General features: G+C 40.7%; 1 protein-coding gene across 4 annotated transcripts in view; it reads right to left on the bottom strand.

Annotated features, from left to right (window-relative positions):
- Window positions 1-17,591, bottom strand: part of tanc1b (tetratricopeptide repeat, ankyrin repeat and coiled-coil containing 1b) — a 117,868-nt gene that overhangs the window by 78,661 nt on the left and 21,616 nt on the right. For all 4 annotated transcript variants that reach the window (XM_072444339.1, XM_072444338.1, XM_072444340.1 and 1 more), the window contains exon 3: window positions 5,854-5,946. In XM_072444339.1, coding sequence (XP_072300440.1) covers window positions 5,854-5,946 — 93 coding nt within the window. The remainder of the gene's footprint in view (window positions 1-5,853; window positions 5,947-17,591) is intronic.

Genomic DNA, 17,591 nt, shown 5'->3' on the forward strand with positions numbered 1-17,591 from the left:
CTATGTAACTTTTCAGGAGGAGGGTCTGCCACCTGCTTGTCTCCATGGATGTCTTATTGCTTTAGCTTTAGGATAGGACACATGAAAATTATTATTATGAGATTCCCAAAAAATATGGATTGAACAAAAATGGGTTGAAGGGGCTGTACCTGATGCTCCTGATTTTCCCAGTTTTGAAACATAAAAAACAGAAATAGTTCATTAACCAGACTTTTTTGCATGTAATGAAGTAACATTTGTATTGCCCCAGTACAGATATATTGTAAAAACAACTATATGGGTGAAAAGGAGACCACAGCGCAATAGACTGTTTTATTCTCAGAGAAGCAGGGGAAGTGTGGCGTTAGCATGCTAATGTTTGTTAGCTTTACCCAGGACGGCAAAACTCATTGTGGTGAATACTTAGGATGCTGTGAATGCATTAGGTAAGTGAGCGGTACGTGTGGACTACTGTAAAGAGTTTTAAATTGACTAGTTCAGTTTTTCATATTTCAAAACAGTAAAAAATCCGGTACAGCCCCTTTAAATGCTAGTGCGTTACACGCCTGTACACAATATGGTTATAAAACACATTTATTTAAATAAAGACAAGAAGGCCCAATTACCCGTGAAATATTTGTCACAATGCGTTTTAGCAAGAAAAGCTCCTTTAATTGAATACATGCACAACAGATACATTTACAAGTTCAAAGCAATAACATATCTCTACCTCTGTATCTACTTCTGTATCTAGCTCTGTATCTACCTGCGTGGCATCAATGAAATTTCCCCATGTGGGACAATAAAGGAATATTTTATCTTATCTTATCCATTAAGAAAAGCAGTAATATCTCCATGGATAAAAGCAGAAAATCCACTAGAAAAGTTACAAAGTGCACTTATAATCGGGGCAGAACCAGGACTCTTCCAGGTGAAACCGTGCATATTGACTGATGATGTCAAATTCTCTCTCTTTTTTTTAATTCAACATAAAAATCCATAAATGTAACTGATCATTCATACTGGGTCCAAATTAAACAGGTCTATGAGTCACTATCATCACTTGTCATGTCTTTGACACAATAAGACAAAAATCATTGATGATAAGGATCCAGTCGTATAACTGAAGCCTGTCTAAATGGAAGTAAAGTCAGTGGCAGGCGCACACTTGATGGGATAATCAGGAGTAGCAGGTGCGTTGTGGTGTATGGGGGGTGTGAGTAGAAAAGCAGGCAGACAGGACTCCACAGTTGGGCCTGATTGACAGAAGCAGAGGCCCGGAGCACAGCTGAACCAATTCTGGGCTGACGGCAGCACGGGCACTCGAACGGGCATTCCCACACGCAGCCACCAACATAGAAGTCTGGCCCGCGAATACACAATATATAAATATACAACGCATTCATGAGAAGCAATACATGTGACGTGGTGTAGGTCAATCGTGTGGCTCTATTCTGGTCAAGTAGGAAGATGATAGGCATTCTTCTCAATCTGTGAACTTGAAGACATTGTTTCATCAACAAGGATATGTTTTTAATCATTATCGTTTTTTTAGTCTGTTCTCAGGAGCAGCTAATTAAAAAAGGTCAAGAAGTAAACGTCTAAGTATAGTTTAATGGACTGGCAAAGATCCAGAATGTGTACCAAACATATTTTCCTTATTTTACCTCCTGAGGAGACTCGGGTCTTTTGGAGTGACAGGGCCACTCCTGAAGACCTTCTATGACTCAGTGGTGGCATCAGCTCCTGTAGGTGTGGCCTGCTGGAGCAGCAGCATCACAGAGAGGGAGAGGAAGAGGCTGGACAGAGTCATCAAGAAGTCCAGCTCCGTCCTGGGCTGTGCTCTGGACTCGGTGCAGGAGGTGGGGGACAGGAGGGTCCTGGCTAGATTCACATCTATGCTGGACCATGAGTGTCGCCCCCTGCAGGACACTCTGTCCGCTCTGGAGAGCAGCTTCAGTGAGAGACTGATCCACCCTCGCTGTGTGAAGGAAAGGTTTCACAGGTCTTTCCTTCCTGCTGCTGTCAGACTTTATAACAAACACTGTCAGCCCTGAACACGTGGCATTCAGCTTCATACTCATGAGCAATACTGTCATACTCATGTGCAATACTGTCATACTCATGTGCAATACTGTCATACTGTCATACTCATGTGCAATACTGTCATACTGTCATACTCGTGTGCAATACTGTCATACTCATGAGCAATACGTACTGTCATACTCATGTGCAATACTGTCATACTCATGTGCAATACTGTCATACTCATGTGCAATACTGTCATACTCATGAGCAATACTGTCATACTCATGTGCAATACTCATGTGCAATACTGTCACTCATGTGCAATACTGTCATACTCATGAGCAATACTGTCATACTCATGTGCAATACTGTCATACTCATGTGCAATACTGTCATACTCATGTGCAATACTGTCATACTCATGTGCAATACTGTCATACTCATGTGCAATACTGTCATACTCATGTGCAATACTGTCATACTCATGTGCAATGCTGTCATACTCATGTGCAATGCTGTCATACTCATGAGCAATACTGTCAAACTCATGAGCAATACTGTCAAACTCATGAGCAATACTGTCATACTCATGTGCAATACTGTCATACTCAATAATGTCAGTCATCCTGGTGCAATATTCTCTGTCCATATAACACCTGTAAATAAGAGCGTTCTTATTATTTTTTTAAGAGTAAGTTAAGAGCTTTTTCTTGTTAGTGTTTTTATAAGTCATCTGTTTTTTATTATCTTATAAAACTATTATTATACATACGGTAGAGACAGGCAGATCATTACCAAATATCGATAAATCAATACTACACGAGGTGAAAATGAGTTGAATAATTTTTTGGCCAATTTTTGAAATACATTGTTATAAACAGTCCAGTGGTAAGTAGCAAAACAATTTGTAAAGATTAAGTATCCCTTTGCAGTCATTCACGTCCTAACAGGAGTACCCTTTAGCATAGGCCAATGGACCCATCCTTCACACCTACCCGGAAGTTCAGGACCTAAAATGTCACGCACGTCACTTCCCAAATGACTGTTTCCTGCCTTCCATCATACTCTTGTTCTGGCACTGACCTTTCCGCCACACTACAAAGTCACAAATGCACCTTCCTCCGTCAGGGAAGTTAGCCAAAAACATGCATTGTTTACTCTGGCCAAAGCTCACCCATCCTGAAAGATGCTAGCTGACATAAGTACATCACATATGCCCTTGACACACCACGTGGAGGTGAACTGATGTAACAGCAGCTAAATCACAGCCTGTAAAAAAGCCTGTAAAACGGTTTAGCCAAAGACGGTTCTTCCTCTAGCCGCAGCTGGCCTGTCCCAATTAACCACCATTAGTCATGTTTTATAGACTAATTGGACCTAATTAGTTAAATGTGATGGCTCTTTCTCATACTGGGACTATTTATCAGTGTTTAGACCACTCACCTGCAAAGTATTGTATCTCAGTGGGAAGAGGAAGGACGTTTTTCTGTGAATTAGTGAACTCATTATAGTGGCAGATGCTTGGATGCCATGCAGTAAAAAAGAAAGCATCAACATTTTAGAACAAGTCCCCCCGAAGCTAATAGTCTGGACTCATGTCTTATGTTCATGTACGACTCAAGGACAGACAGCCTTTTACTGCTGGACTAACTGTTACGAAGCATTAAAATGTCATAAATTTCCCTGCGCCTCACATCTCCACTGCCTTGTTCAGTTAACCGTTTGTTTGCCAACACAGACAAATAATGCAAGTTTCAATATTTACCAGTACAATTCCCATGACTTTTGAGAGGGAATCATTTGACAATATGGACCCGGTGGCTTTTAGCTATAGCATAATATCCAAAACAGTAAATTGAATCAACCCGATTCCAAACCCGTGCCAAAGAACCCTTCTTCATTTGGCTGCATCCTGTTCTGATCGCTTTATCGGATCAATATAAAAGCAGCACCAGTCGACTAATGGCTTTTACTTTACAAGTGAAAGAAAAAATCCTGTCATCTTCTAGGGAAACCTTTGGTCAGATATTTGGTCAGATCATTTGCCAGCTCTACATTTTGCCCCTATAAATCTATTATTGATGCACAAGACATGTTTTTAATAGGTCAAGAAGTCATTTAGATGACAACAGCCTTAAATTGTATGAATAGCAAAATAAATCTCTCACATTTACCGTCTAATGTTTCTATGAAGCAAAATGGTTGGCATTCTCTGATCTAGATGTTTTCAAACCCTTTAGTTTGCTTCCGATGAATCTAAATCCTGGACTGCGTCACAGTCAATATTTCATACCCATCAAAATGCAATAATAATAATCTTTATGTAATTTTGAGTATAATTTTGCTTGTTAAAAGTTAATTGCATGCATTCACTCCAAAGCTGCTCAAAATCGCAATCACAAGCCATTAAGAACAATTTTGAGAATGCAAATACGAATATTTAAAAGAGGAGCATGGAACATTAATGAATATTTAGTGAGCGAAAGATAAACCTTTTGCCTGCATACTTGTGACATTTAGATGTGGAATCTTTCAGCAAAGCGCTCATTATATTGCGCTGAAAAATAGGACATAAAGATGGATTTCACACATTTTTCCGAACAGACGGACCACCCTAATTCAAAGCACATTCTAGATCCTGTACATTTAAATGAACTATTATTAACCTTGGAGGGTATGATCTGGAGAAAAGTGATCATGAACAGGAAAAAAGAATGTCTAATGGAGCACTATGTTAAAGGGGTTCGCCACATGCTCTAATGGTGCTTTCTCAACTGGTTCATCTGTATTCGGCGTAGTTTCCATTTTTAGTGTGTGTCTCTCTTACCAATGTGTCATATATAAATAAACAAACTCAGACAAGGCGAACATTGCCAAGGCAACAACTGTCAATGAAAGATAAACAAGTTGAATGCCATATTGTGGAACATTCCAAGTCAAGCAATAACATTCTATGGAAACAAACAGGTATAAAGTCAGTTTAAGCACCACATTTTTCATTCAAATCAATACAAGCAGGTGACCTTGTTGCTGTAGAATAACAAAACTCAGATTTCTGCCTAAACTAAAGTCAGTGTTTCCCAAAATAGGGCTTTTAACATGAGCTTACTAAAAATGCCCATGTAACAGCTGTCTCGAGACGACATTTATGTGGCTCCTTCTATCTTCCCCGAGACACACCCGCCTGGATTGGTATGTAACAGTCAACACAACAGTGACGGCTGCGCACAATAATAGCCAACTTGCCATACTTAAAGATAACACAAAACTTATTATGGAAAGAAAGTCTGTCAATTTTCCACCGAGCAACAAAACAATGTGCACACAATACATTGCAATTACCAACCAGGTCCCATGATGGAGTTTTATAGGAATTCTCATTGCATTCCACAGAAACGAGCTGCTGGTCCTTGGGTTTAGACAATGCCTCCACATGGAAGAACACTGGCTCCTCTGTAATCCAAACACGCGCTTTCAAATAAACACTGCAATATTGTGTGTTTGTAAAAAGGGGGGTGCCATGATGGACTTAACCGCTAGTTTTTAAAGGGACCATTAGAGCAAGAATGGGGAACTTGTTAGCCCATGACAAGCAGATTAGAAAATGTCTGATACCAATTTAAGTTACTATTTTAAAAACCTTACAAGCAACCTTTTAAGTTTGCTTAACTTTTACAATTTCTAATGTTGCCACTTTCACTAACAGCGACAGCCACGATAAATATAGCGCTGACAAGCCCCTAATGAAGCCCCTTTCTCTACAAACTTGTTGAATCACAAAAATACTTAGACTGCAAAGATTGTATAAAGAAAGAAGACAAGCAACATGAGTACGTTCAAACTCACCATTGTGGGAGGTATCCACTTTCCTCAACGTTGAAGCGATGGCATCGGGCGGAATACGAGGGCTCTCCACATATTTGGGCTTCCTGAGCGGACCTGCCACAAACCAAAGAAGAAGGGGGAAAAAAGGCTAAATATATCAGGGAAATAGATAAGGACACACAAGCGCAACTACAGCACTGCGAGCGCGGAGAGCGACGAGGCAGGCAGAGGAGAGTTGTCACTGTATTAACGTCTTCCAGATGGGATGGGAGAGATGAGAGGGCTGGTGCCTTTAGTTGGTCGGGCTTGGCTGCGCTCGCTCGCGCTCTCCCCTCTCTCTCCACTCCCTCTCCTTGCTCTCATCGCAGCTTGGCTCTGTCTGACGAACCCTAGAACGCTGTCAGTACGGCTGGGGCAGCAAACACTGCGAGCCAGTGCTGGGAATGTAAACTACAAGCAGGAAACCGCAGCAATTAACCTTTTGGCGAACTTTTAAAAAGGGCTTGAAACGGCCGTAGAAGTAAATACAAAGGGTGTTTTCTACTTGACTTTTCTGTTAAAGTGTGTGTTCTTATCACAGGGAGGATGGATGAGAGTAGATGTAGGTACACGTGTCTTGGAAAGAGTCCCATGATAGATCTAGGACAATGCACAAGTCCACTGAGGAAGCGTTTGTCTTCAAAGTGGAGTCGGGGTTAGCCGGCTGCGCAGAATGAGACTAAATTAGAACATCCCATAGCTATGCAGGATTGCTTACTCACTCCTTCCATGAACTTGTGCTACTGAAAACTTCCAGCAACCTCATTAGCCCAAAATCCCTAGCAACAACATGTCAACACAATTTCTAGAGAGAGAGATCAAGAGAACCGTCTTTGTTAATCATCCACAAAGTAAGTTATTTAGTTGGTTTGAATTGTCCTTCTGTACAATAGATTGAGGACGTTTCATTTCAATGTTCTAATTTAGCATTAAAATACTGCATTGTCGATCTAGAACTACCCAAAAGCCACTAAAATACAACTTGGCTTGCGTATTATGCTTTTTTTAGGTACTTTATATTGAACTTTAACTAAAAGATCATCATTTTACCTGTTGTTTATTGTAAACTGCAATATTGATCTAAAACGGCTTGGTAATAGAAACAAGTTCATTGACTTCCCGTTCAAAACAGCAGAAATGATCTTTCACCATAACAAGCAGCGGTTTGTCATTTACATGTTTTATTATTTTGGAAAAATTGATTTGTAACATTTTCTAATGCTACATGAGTCTTATTAGTCTCAAATAATCATGGTAAATAGGTGAAAACAGGGCTTTTTTGAGCACTCGAGCCTCACTTGCAGGACAATACAGCATTACTCAAACACGCACAAATCCATCAAAATAAAACTTAGGTTAAAAGATAATTAAAGTTGATTTTGCATTATTTGTCCCCTCTAAAGCTGCCTTGGGAACACACAAGCTAAACCTAGAGCCAGTAAGATGATACGTGAGAAAATGGGATTGCCCCTTACATTTTTTTCAGTAGAATACAATGTGCCTTCAAATCTCTCTAAGCCCTGGCATCAGAACTGCTTACACTTGCAGGAGATTCAGCAAAGACACTAGACTAAATAGCAATCCCCAAAACCAAACCATCTTCCAAGCAACTTTGCGGTACAGACTTTAATCCTGCCATTCCAGCCAAAACTTTCCATGCGCTATGATGACATGACGCACAATCTGGATATAGGGCAATACAGAAGCAACACATTGGAAGTGAAAATGACTTACATAAGGCGTCAATGTTTAGTCAGTGCATTCAAAACAACTCCTTTCCTCTTCGCAAAGAACTGCCATGCAACTGCAGCCTTGACCGACCGTAACCTGACCCTCCCTTTCCTCCTCCTCTGCAGTTATCAGATGACTCTATACTGTATGTAACCTCAGACATAACATGAGAATCAGATCAGAACTTAACAGATAGACTTGGTTTCGCATTACTGCCTTGTGCAAAACTCCCCGAACCCAATGAAAGTATTCTGTCAAACCACAGTTATTTGGCATGGAGATAATCATCAGGGAGGTGTGAGTTTGTTTATGTGGAGTAGGAGGGGGGCAAAGAGGCGGGTCTGTAGCGGGGCATGTCCGAGGAAATGATCTGGAAGTGTCACTGCATCCAGCCGAGCGTGGGACACAGACTGATGCACAGTGCCATCTAAAGTTACTGCACGTGAAATACAGAGAGTGAGAAGACAGCGAGGGGGAAGCATGTTCACTGTGCACGTGTTGAAACTGGTATATTGATCGTATACAATATATCATTTGACCTGATTTGCATGCACTTCTTTCATCAATTGGTGGGGTATTATAAGACCATAGTTATAAATACTTAGTGGAAAGGTGAAGACATATTTATTATTATTTATTTCTAAATAACTGTAATCATTTTTGTCAACTTGTAATAATTAGTCAATGAATTGTTGCAGCCCGACAATAGTCTCCAGAAATATGGAGCATAACTCTCTTTGTAGAGAACTTGTGACCTGTTTTTTGTAACTGATAGCACTTTACTTAGCCTACTGTTGAACTTTATAAATAGCCTATACAATAAGTGATCCTAGCTAGCTCATTATTCATAGTTTGTTTTTTTGTAAGAATCGAGCCCCCCCTCTTATAGTTTATCATAGATAGGACTTTGACAATTCGAAAGATTTTTCCAATGTAATAAATTCATGCGTAATAAGAAAATACAGTAGCCCATACAGCGCTACAACACCTACAAATGTAGCCTATGGACTAGTATACTTCTCACATCAACGCGGTGAATCCTTGAATGCATAGTCTCTTCTCTCGATAACTCCTATAGGGCGGAGTACGTTTAATCTAAAGTGGCCTGTTATTTCACGCACAAAGCTATAAGAGATGAAAAACCTCATTCACGAGCTAAGTCAGGCACAAGCCATTAGCCGCCAGTCACACAGCTCCAATTAACATGGGCCTGGAGACAGAGAAGGCTGTGTGCTAGCTAGCTCACTTAGCTCAGGTGAACGTCTCAGATCAAAAGACTTAATATCTCAGAGCATTTTATCTCAAAGACAACAGGCGGGCCATATAGTTTCACTAATGTCCACCATATGCGGCGAAATGATGATCCACAAAGCACTGAAGGGGGAACAAAGACACTGGGAGCAACATGTGGCGTGCTATCATGGGTAATTGTGTGCCACAGAATAGGCCGGATAATGAGCAGCTACTTTGGCGAGGTGCTCAGAAGTTCTAACGTTAACATGTGACAGGGTCAGGCATGGGAACTATTTTCTCTGTTTAAAATCTCATCTTGACAGCAGAAGCGTTATCATGCTGCCCTTCTGGACGTGGATACACAGCAGAATATGCATTGTGGTCAGGAGGATGCATGAAAGGGTGTTGGATGGAAACAAGAGCAGTGGGAAGTTGAAGGACAATAGATTAAGGACAATAGATTAAACACATAACATGAACAAACAAGCAGAATAGGTGTATATCATTTGGGCTAGCAGACATAAAAAGCACAGGCAGCCTATTGTTTTTATTTTTAGTCTTTTATTGTTTTGTGTTGTGGTTGGTATTTTGGAATTGACATTTTTGTAATGGTTTATACGTCTTACCCTCCTGGGGACAACAAGTAGCACTTTTGCTATAATCTGACATTTACAACTGCTTTTGTTATAGGTGTTCATTAACATGCACAGTGCAAATCAAATACATAAATATATCATATTTGGGCTAGGACGAAACACAATTACCACAAGACGAGACTGGGGCTGGGCGATTAACAAAAATTATTAGATTTTTTCAAATTTTCTTAGTATTCCGAGTCTGACAATTTTTAGATGATATGTCAATCCAAATGTGTTTAATACATGTCTTTAAACATATACGTTCAGGTTTAATTATCAGACAAATGTAAAATGTAACCATTTTATAAATATCACATTACTACTTCACTTTTTCCATAAAACATTTTAATCAGTTATTTTTTGCAGCATCTTTTACAATAAATGATATACTCAATATTCATATTCAAAAGTTGCAACATTTTTGACACAGTTTTGGCCACAGGAAATACGTCTTCTCCAAATGTAAAACTCACCCGGGCTTAAGCTTATTTTGTCCAAGCCAAATACAAAAACACATGAAAAATATGTATATCTCACAAAACCCTTCTACAGTATATATGCGGGCACACCTTTACCCATCCCAATAAACTTTAACTCATGGCCAATTTGAAAACAAAACTCAAGGTCACACAGATAAACTGTATTTTGACACCTGGAAAGGTTTTTTTTTGTTGAAATCTTTTGCCAAGTTCTGGAGTCTAGCTTCAACACTCTTATCTGTATCTTTAGCTGATGCATCACAGAATGCTTCAGATTAAAGTTATAGGAAGTGTCTGAAACTGACCAACCAACCAAACTCTGACCAAACAGACCATACGGTATCTTCCCCTTTAAGTACCACACAGTATCTTCCCCTTTAAGCACCACACATGGCCCGTCTCCGTCATCCTGAATGAAACTGAGCCGTCTCGCGGGTGAAGCGGCCGGGTTAGTTGTGAATGCGGCGCCCTCTCCTCCTCGGTAATCAAACCTACGCTCAGGAATCCTCGAGCAGCCTTCCATCAGTCAGCGTGCACGAGACCATGAGCGCGCACGCAGCACCACAATAGCCCTGTCCACCGGGCCGGCCCTGCCATAAATGCCCTGTCAAAGAGCGGATTGTTCATGCTTAGGAAGTGATCAAGGACTTTAGTCAGCATACTTCAAGATGGACTCCGACTCCTTCGCATTTCGGCGTCTGAATATGACAGTGACTCCTCTTTGTATGCGCCCACAACTTGCTTTTTGTCCCGAAATGTCATGCGTCAATTCAAAAAGTGAAAAATAATATATTCCGCTGAGGATGGGCTGGATGGATCCTTTTGCTATTCAGAGTGCTTTGGGAAAAGTCAGTTAGCCGTGGTATTTGCTGAGAGGCGCACACGGATAAGAAGATAGATGGTACTTGATAAAGCTGACTGAACATTTTAGATTTATAGTGCAGGAATATTCGGGAAAGAACAACTCACAAAGACCTTCATAAAAATGTATGAAATAGGAAGTTATATAACAGCTACTGTCTTTTGTAATGCAAATAAGGTGAAGTCTAAAGGAGGCAGTGCAAGCGTTTGGAGCTGGGAAGATTACTTTGTGGTTGTAAGACTTGGCTAACACATGCGTCATTATGAATGAAAAGGCTTACTTACACCATAGTAACCGAGAAACTATTGGAATTTAAATCATGGGCTAAACTTTGCTAATCTGACAGATCAAAATTCAGCCCGGAAGGAAACAACTAGTGCTGAACAAGCAGAGATTAGATTTGCAATTTGTGTTTTAATAGCAGGATTCTGTTCAAAGTTCACTTTTTAAACATGTCCAGGGCCATTAACATTTGAGCAAAGAGGGAAATATAAAATTTACTTAAATAATTGCAGTCCTTGTGATTTCCTAATTGCGTCCATTCAAATTGCGATTTTGATTTAATTGCAATATATGTCCAATTCCAATACCTAAGTTGAAGTAAGAGTACATTGCAATTTCGTCTGTTTTCTACTGTTTTCTACTGATTTAATACAACTTTCATTTTATCTTACATACAGTGAGCAGCTCATTAAAACAAGAGCAAAATAGTGCAATCATTTCAAAGCTGCTGCGATTGCCTCATTTCAACTATTCCAACTTTGAACTCTGGCATTAGCCAGCACTTACTGCGGAGGTGTGAGTGTGCTGGAGCATCGATTCCCCGTGCGGTTGGAGGCGGAGGGTGAATTGAGATTGTATTGGAGATAAAACGAGGGTTGCTTGTGATAAGGAGCCGTGACAAGGGTGCACTGGAGTGGAGAGGAGAGGGCTTGAGCTCTGAGAGGTATCAGTTTTCCCCACTGCCACACTGGCTGAGAGTCAATACACAGGTCACTTGAGGAGAGATGCTGGAGATGGCGAGAGACAGTCTGGTGCTCTAGACTGCAGAAGAGGGATGACTAGATCAAGTTTTAGAGTTATGATTATTGTGAGGAGCAACATCACGATATAAATGAGTATTCACGATTATTGGTACATACTGTGGAACATTTCAGGCAAAGCAGGTAGTGGACCCTGTAATTCCTCAAATTTTAATCAGAACCATTTGTGTCCAAATTCAAATTCAATTCTACTTCAGGAGGGCCCGCCTGGTGGGCAGGGCTTACCACAGAATAGAATAAATATCTGAGTTCCCGGTCTAAATTCGCAAATTGATAATGACTCTTGGATGAGCGTCAAAACGTCTTGTTTTTCGGCCACACCGCAGCCCGCACCGCGGCTCGTGCGCGCGGTGCGTTGTGATCACGGCGCGCAGTGGCCTGTGCAAGGGAGCACCCGCCCCGCTCCCCGCACTGGCCACGGCGCGCCATGGACCATGTGGATTGAGTAAACAAACATGTGCAACAGGTGACATTATTTGGAGAATTCATAACTTCTACTGATAAACATACCAAAGGATGTTCAGAGATGTTCACTAGAGGTGAGCAGGGTCTATCAAGCTACTATCGTTTTGTCAACGCGTAAAATTTTATGTGAAGCCAGTCTTTCGTCTTTTGATGGGGGCGGGGGTCCAGAGAGAGACGAAAAAAATTACGTCTTTTCAGCTTCAACCCATTTTGAGATGATCCCTAAGACTAACTTTATATATATGCACCATCTCCCATGCTCACAAATCTATCTAACTTAACTATTTGTGATTAACTGTTCTTGAAATTCTTGACATAAAGTTGACCTGAATACTGTTCTGTTCTTTGCTAACCTAAGTAAAGCCACTGCAACCTGCTGCAGCCCTTAAAGCTAAAAGCTGCAGGGGCAATTAAATGTTAAGTGCCAAGTTTAGTTCTCCAACAGAGTTTAAGTGCCCCAAATCAGCAGGACTTCAGCGGGCCTTCTCCCTATGCAGCGGAGTAAAAGCTTTGATGACGCATTTTTAGCTCCTTCTATTCAAGAAGCAAAAGTCTATGCTCCCCGTTGGTCATGTGGACACCTGCATGGTTTATCAATAAATGACTCAGCATCCAAAGTACTTTTATAAAACTTTTTCAAGTTGCTCACACAAAAAGCTCATTTTGGTGGCCGAAATCTTCTCGGTGTTAATTAAAATGATACAAAGCCCACATCAGCAATGCATTTGTGCGAGTACTTCCTTTATGGTGCATTCAAGGTGGGCGAAGGTGTAAAAAAGACATCTAGATATGTTTCACCTTGACGTTTGGTACCTCTTATTGGACATTACAGCACAACTCCTCGGGCATAAACTGCAAGCTGTAAACATGGAGTGATGAAAGTGCGTATTTAACGACAGCATTTAAAAGAATATTTTTTTTACACATGCAATCCTCTTAGAAGAACAGCCCAAGGACGACACGGGCCATGAATCTGACAAAGGCACAGTAACCTTGTGCCGCCAGTGGAGGTCACTGTGGAGATTACCCAGGAGAGTGAGCGGGTCAGATGAGGGAGCTGCAGTTTGGGAGAGAGCTCTGTGAACAAGTGCTCAACCAAATGGTTACTTACAAGGTCAAATGGGATTTTTATGAAAGATTTATGGTTTTAAACATTTTCTATTTCAGATCTAGTAGCATTTAACAGCTTTAAGTGTAGATACAAGTAACATATACTAGGTTTATTATCAACATGTATCCATGCTTGATATGTTACAGGGAAAGTAATTAATAATGCCTCACATCTTAAACATAATGCTCTGAAGTTTAAATGTCATTGACAAGCTTTCACTCACTGCTTGGATGACAAAAGCACTCATGGCTTATATATAGCTAAACTTAATAGATATGTAGTCGACTTAAGATGTTCTTGATTGACTAAAACATGCCTTGTGTATCCATTAGACAACAAAAGGAGGCGACGCAATGTCATGGCAAAAGATCTTGAAACTAGACCCAAAGTGCACTGACAACACCATAAGATCAGAGTTCACACAATTACTTTATTTTTTTTATTTTTTTAACAAAACTACAAGTAAAACGGCTCAATTCACTAACAAATTTCAAACTGACTCACTCCACACCACCTCCTTTCTTCCATGGTCAATATAATTATTTATTTTCCAAATAAAATAAAATAGCCAACTAATACTCATTTTGGTGGACTAAAACATAAACGATTAATTGACCAAACAATCTCGATATTCAATTTTGATACCAAGAAAAAGACGACAATGACCATTTAAGTCAAGAATCAAGAACATTCTAAAACTTCAGATTTTGTCCTATTTGTGCTATTTTTTTCAATATCCAGACTTCAAATGAGCATCTTGTGTTATTGTGAATTACTTTGACAACCCTGCTTGGAATCATAAGTATGATTTATATCGCGTATACTGCTAAACAACTAGAATCCACGACTAATACCTGCACTTGCATTGAACTGAAGTGAACATTTCCTCCATAACAGATGACATTCTGTGCTTTGACTTTGAGCTGCAGAAAGCTTGATCTCTCCACGCCACATTGCAGTAACCGTCTCCCCCTCAGCAGCACCTTCCAGCGGCCTGTGAGCCATTAGCGAGGTGCTGTTCCACAAACGTCGGACGGCTGCGTTTCATGGTTAAGCTCAGGGTTTAGCTGATCAAAGCCGTGGTACTCAACACCACCAGGACTCTGTGGCCCCGGCATCCGTCACTCCCTAATCAACTCAACCCTCCGCTTTTGTCCCGCGTGGAGTTTTCAAGCCCGGATCAACCCAACACGAGCGGGGGTGCTCCGAACTGCTGCGTATTATCCAATCTGTCAGAAAGCAAAGCCAAGCCGCAAAATGCTCTCTCAATCGGCAAAACCACTTCCTCTAAAGAGCCTGGTGACAGCTAAATGGGGGGGAAAAAAGAAATGTTTAAACGACAAACAGTTATGGGAAAACAAATGCGAGCGCAGACTAATCAATCACATGTTTTGATCATGTTTGGATCGGAGTCAAATGATTGTGTGGTTATGGGAAAATTACTTGAGGATGTTGAGAGCGGTCGGGTTAGTTTAGCAGCAACACACCCAGAAGATTAGGTTTTATTTTCAACTGACTAAACCGCTGATGATGTCAACAAGTGCAAGATGGCCTTAATGAAGCAAAACGTCAAAAATCCAACTCAATGGTCATAAATATGAGTTATAACATTTTTATGCTGCGAGAAACAATTGAATACTATCATAATTAGAGAGAAATGAAGTTTATAAAGCAGAACAGTGTCCCGTGAGATGCCTAATCATGGGATTTAATAATTTCTATAAATCGTCCCCTTAGAATCATACACTTTTGTCATGTCCAATCAGGCACGTCGGCCTATGAGAAACGTGTAAACAACTCTGTAACTATTCCGTTCTTTTGTCCCCGAGTTCTTTGTCACGGCTTAACCGGTTTCTTTCATTTAACTTTCATTTTCAGTCAGTTTAAATAGTGTAATAAAGACAATGAACAAATAGTCATTGATAAAAGTCTAAATATTTCCACAATATCCACAAAAATAAAGCATCATGCCACTTTTACACTTAGCTGTGATAGATTTGCTTCCTGAATAAACTTAAACAGAACTGTGCCATCAGATTCATTCATTTTTCCTCGTCAGCAGCCATGTTTGCTTTGACACGGCCGGACCATGTGTGTCCCTGATTGGCTAATCCACCCGTCAATCATGCCCCTCTGAACTCTGAGAGATGAAAATAATTACCAGACTGATATTGATCTGATTAAGAAATGCTGAGATATTAGGGATTCAGTGGTGATATACTGGCCCCTGCTCTCCATTTGAAATCAGAACATCACATTCTCGAACACCGTGAGCTCTACCTTTTGAAAAGTGAGGAAAAGTACAACTGCCTGCGTATCACAAGGACACACACAAATATATGTTAAACCAAAGTGACGCAGATATAACGTTGACCTCTCTGTACCGGTGTGTGATTGTCGCAGAACACTATGACACGCGGCGTCTTCCTCACCAGGCTGAGACCTCTCCTCCACTACATGTTTATTAACAGGAGGTGTGAACCCCGGGCCCCTGGGCTTTCACACGTACCTGTCGGGGCCCCTCCCCCCGGCCTTTCACCACAGGAGCTCTCATAACACTCCATCTTGTCAGTCCATTTCTCCTGCTTTTCCTTGCCTCAGAGCACAAGCAGTGGGCATATGACTTTAATGATGTCCCCCCCCCCCAGTCTCGTGTCCCCGGGGCCCCTTTAACCTTCACGAGTCTAACCTGGGCTCCTCGTCTCCTTTCTGTCCCAGCACCCAGCTCATCTGTAAATGTGGGTTTTGTGTTTTATGGGAGGTGAGTGGTTCAGCAGTTGTTGGAAATACTGAAAATCTCAAATGACATCATTATCACAAAGCTCTCATCAGTCTCATTTTGTTATTGCTTATAGAGTTAAACAAATTAAGAATGGCACTTGTAGTACACATTTCCTGTGGTAAAACCTTTAATAATGTGTGAATACTTAAAGGCCAAGTCATAATGTATACACAGACTGCCAGGCCTGCCTCTGCTGGTGCGATGAAGTAGTATGTATGAAGTATTTTTGCAACAAGCTTAAAACAATCACTACTTTTACATGGACAGTGAAGTAAGAGTGTGCTAAACATTTTAGGTAGTAAGCGCAGATTTTACCCAGGGATTTTCAATGTCCTCCTTTTGACTCAACCGTTTGTCATCTGCCAGTGAGGCCTGCACAGGAACCTCCAGCACCGCATTACACTCAATATTTATACATAGTAAAGCAAAGTTCTGGGAGTGGAGAAGTTGAGCACGTGAACAGGATCGACCCAAAAGTGACGTAAACTGAACTAAAACCCAAATCGAATCACAGAATAACATGTGCCACACTAACAGAGGCCATGTGGACTTTGAAAACACAAATGAGCAACACAATAACAGCTCAAATCATCAGACTTTAATGTTGTTTTCCTTCCAAGAACTGACATCAATGCATTTCCAGACTTTGCGTCCATCCAGCCAAGTAAACAGACTTCCAGATGTTTTCCGATTAACTCACCTACGGATCAAAGACACAACCTTTATAAAAACTGTATGGCTGCACTGACAACTTTAAAGATTTCTCTTCCTCCTGCCAAGTCCCGGGCACACAATGATTCAGGATAAAACAAGTTCAACTACAAAGCTTTAGTTATAGCCCTTTGAAACCTCACACAGCTGTTGACAAGAGTGTCTTTGAGATGGTGCATGAAAAAGGAGCTGAGAGAGCCAACAATGCCGACAATTAGCTCCACTGTAAACATGGAGCCATTAGGGCACCGGAAAACGTAAACACAACGCTGGATAAGAGGCCGTGTTTGACAACTACACACCGGGATGAAGACGAAGGAGGAATTATTCAAGTAATGTGGGGAATGATGGGCTAAAAGTGTAACTAAAGTAACTTAGTTTGAGCCGACTGTGAAAGAGAAGTTGAGTCCACTTTAACGAGACCACATTCTACAGAGGTATTTTAGCGACAAAGGAGCAAAATGAAAAAACTTATACATTTGGGGTTAAATTACTTGATTCTTGATCTGTGTAATATTTAAGACTGTTACCAACTATTATTAACTCTACTATTACTTCTAGGACTACTTGATTTTATTTTGACCTGATGAAAAGTAGAAATAAATAAAAATAGATGTAATAATGCTGCTGTCTTTTATAAAAAAGGTCTCGTCATATATGTTTTA

This window comes from Eucyclogobius newberryi, unplaced genomic scaffold (assembly GCF_026437365.1).
Source record: "Eucyclogobius newberryi isolate DKJ021-1_F unplaced genomic scaffold, fEucNew1.0.hap1 SCAF_14, whole genome shotgun sequence".
Classification (NCBI taxonomy): Eukaryota; Metazoa; Chordata; class Actinopteri; order Gobiiformes; family Gobiidae; genus Eucyclogobius; species Eucyclogobius newberryi.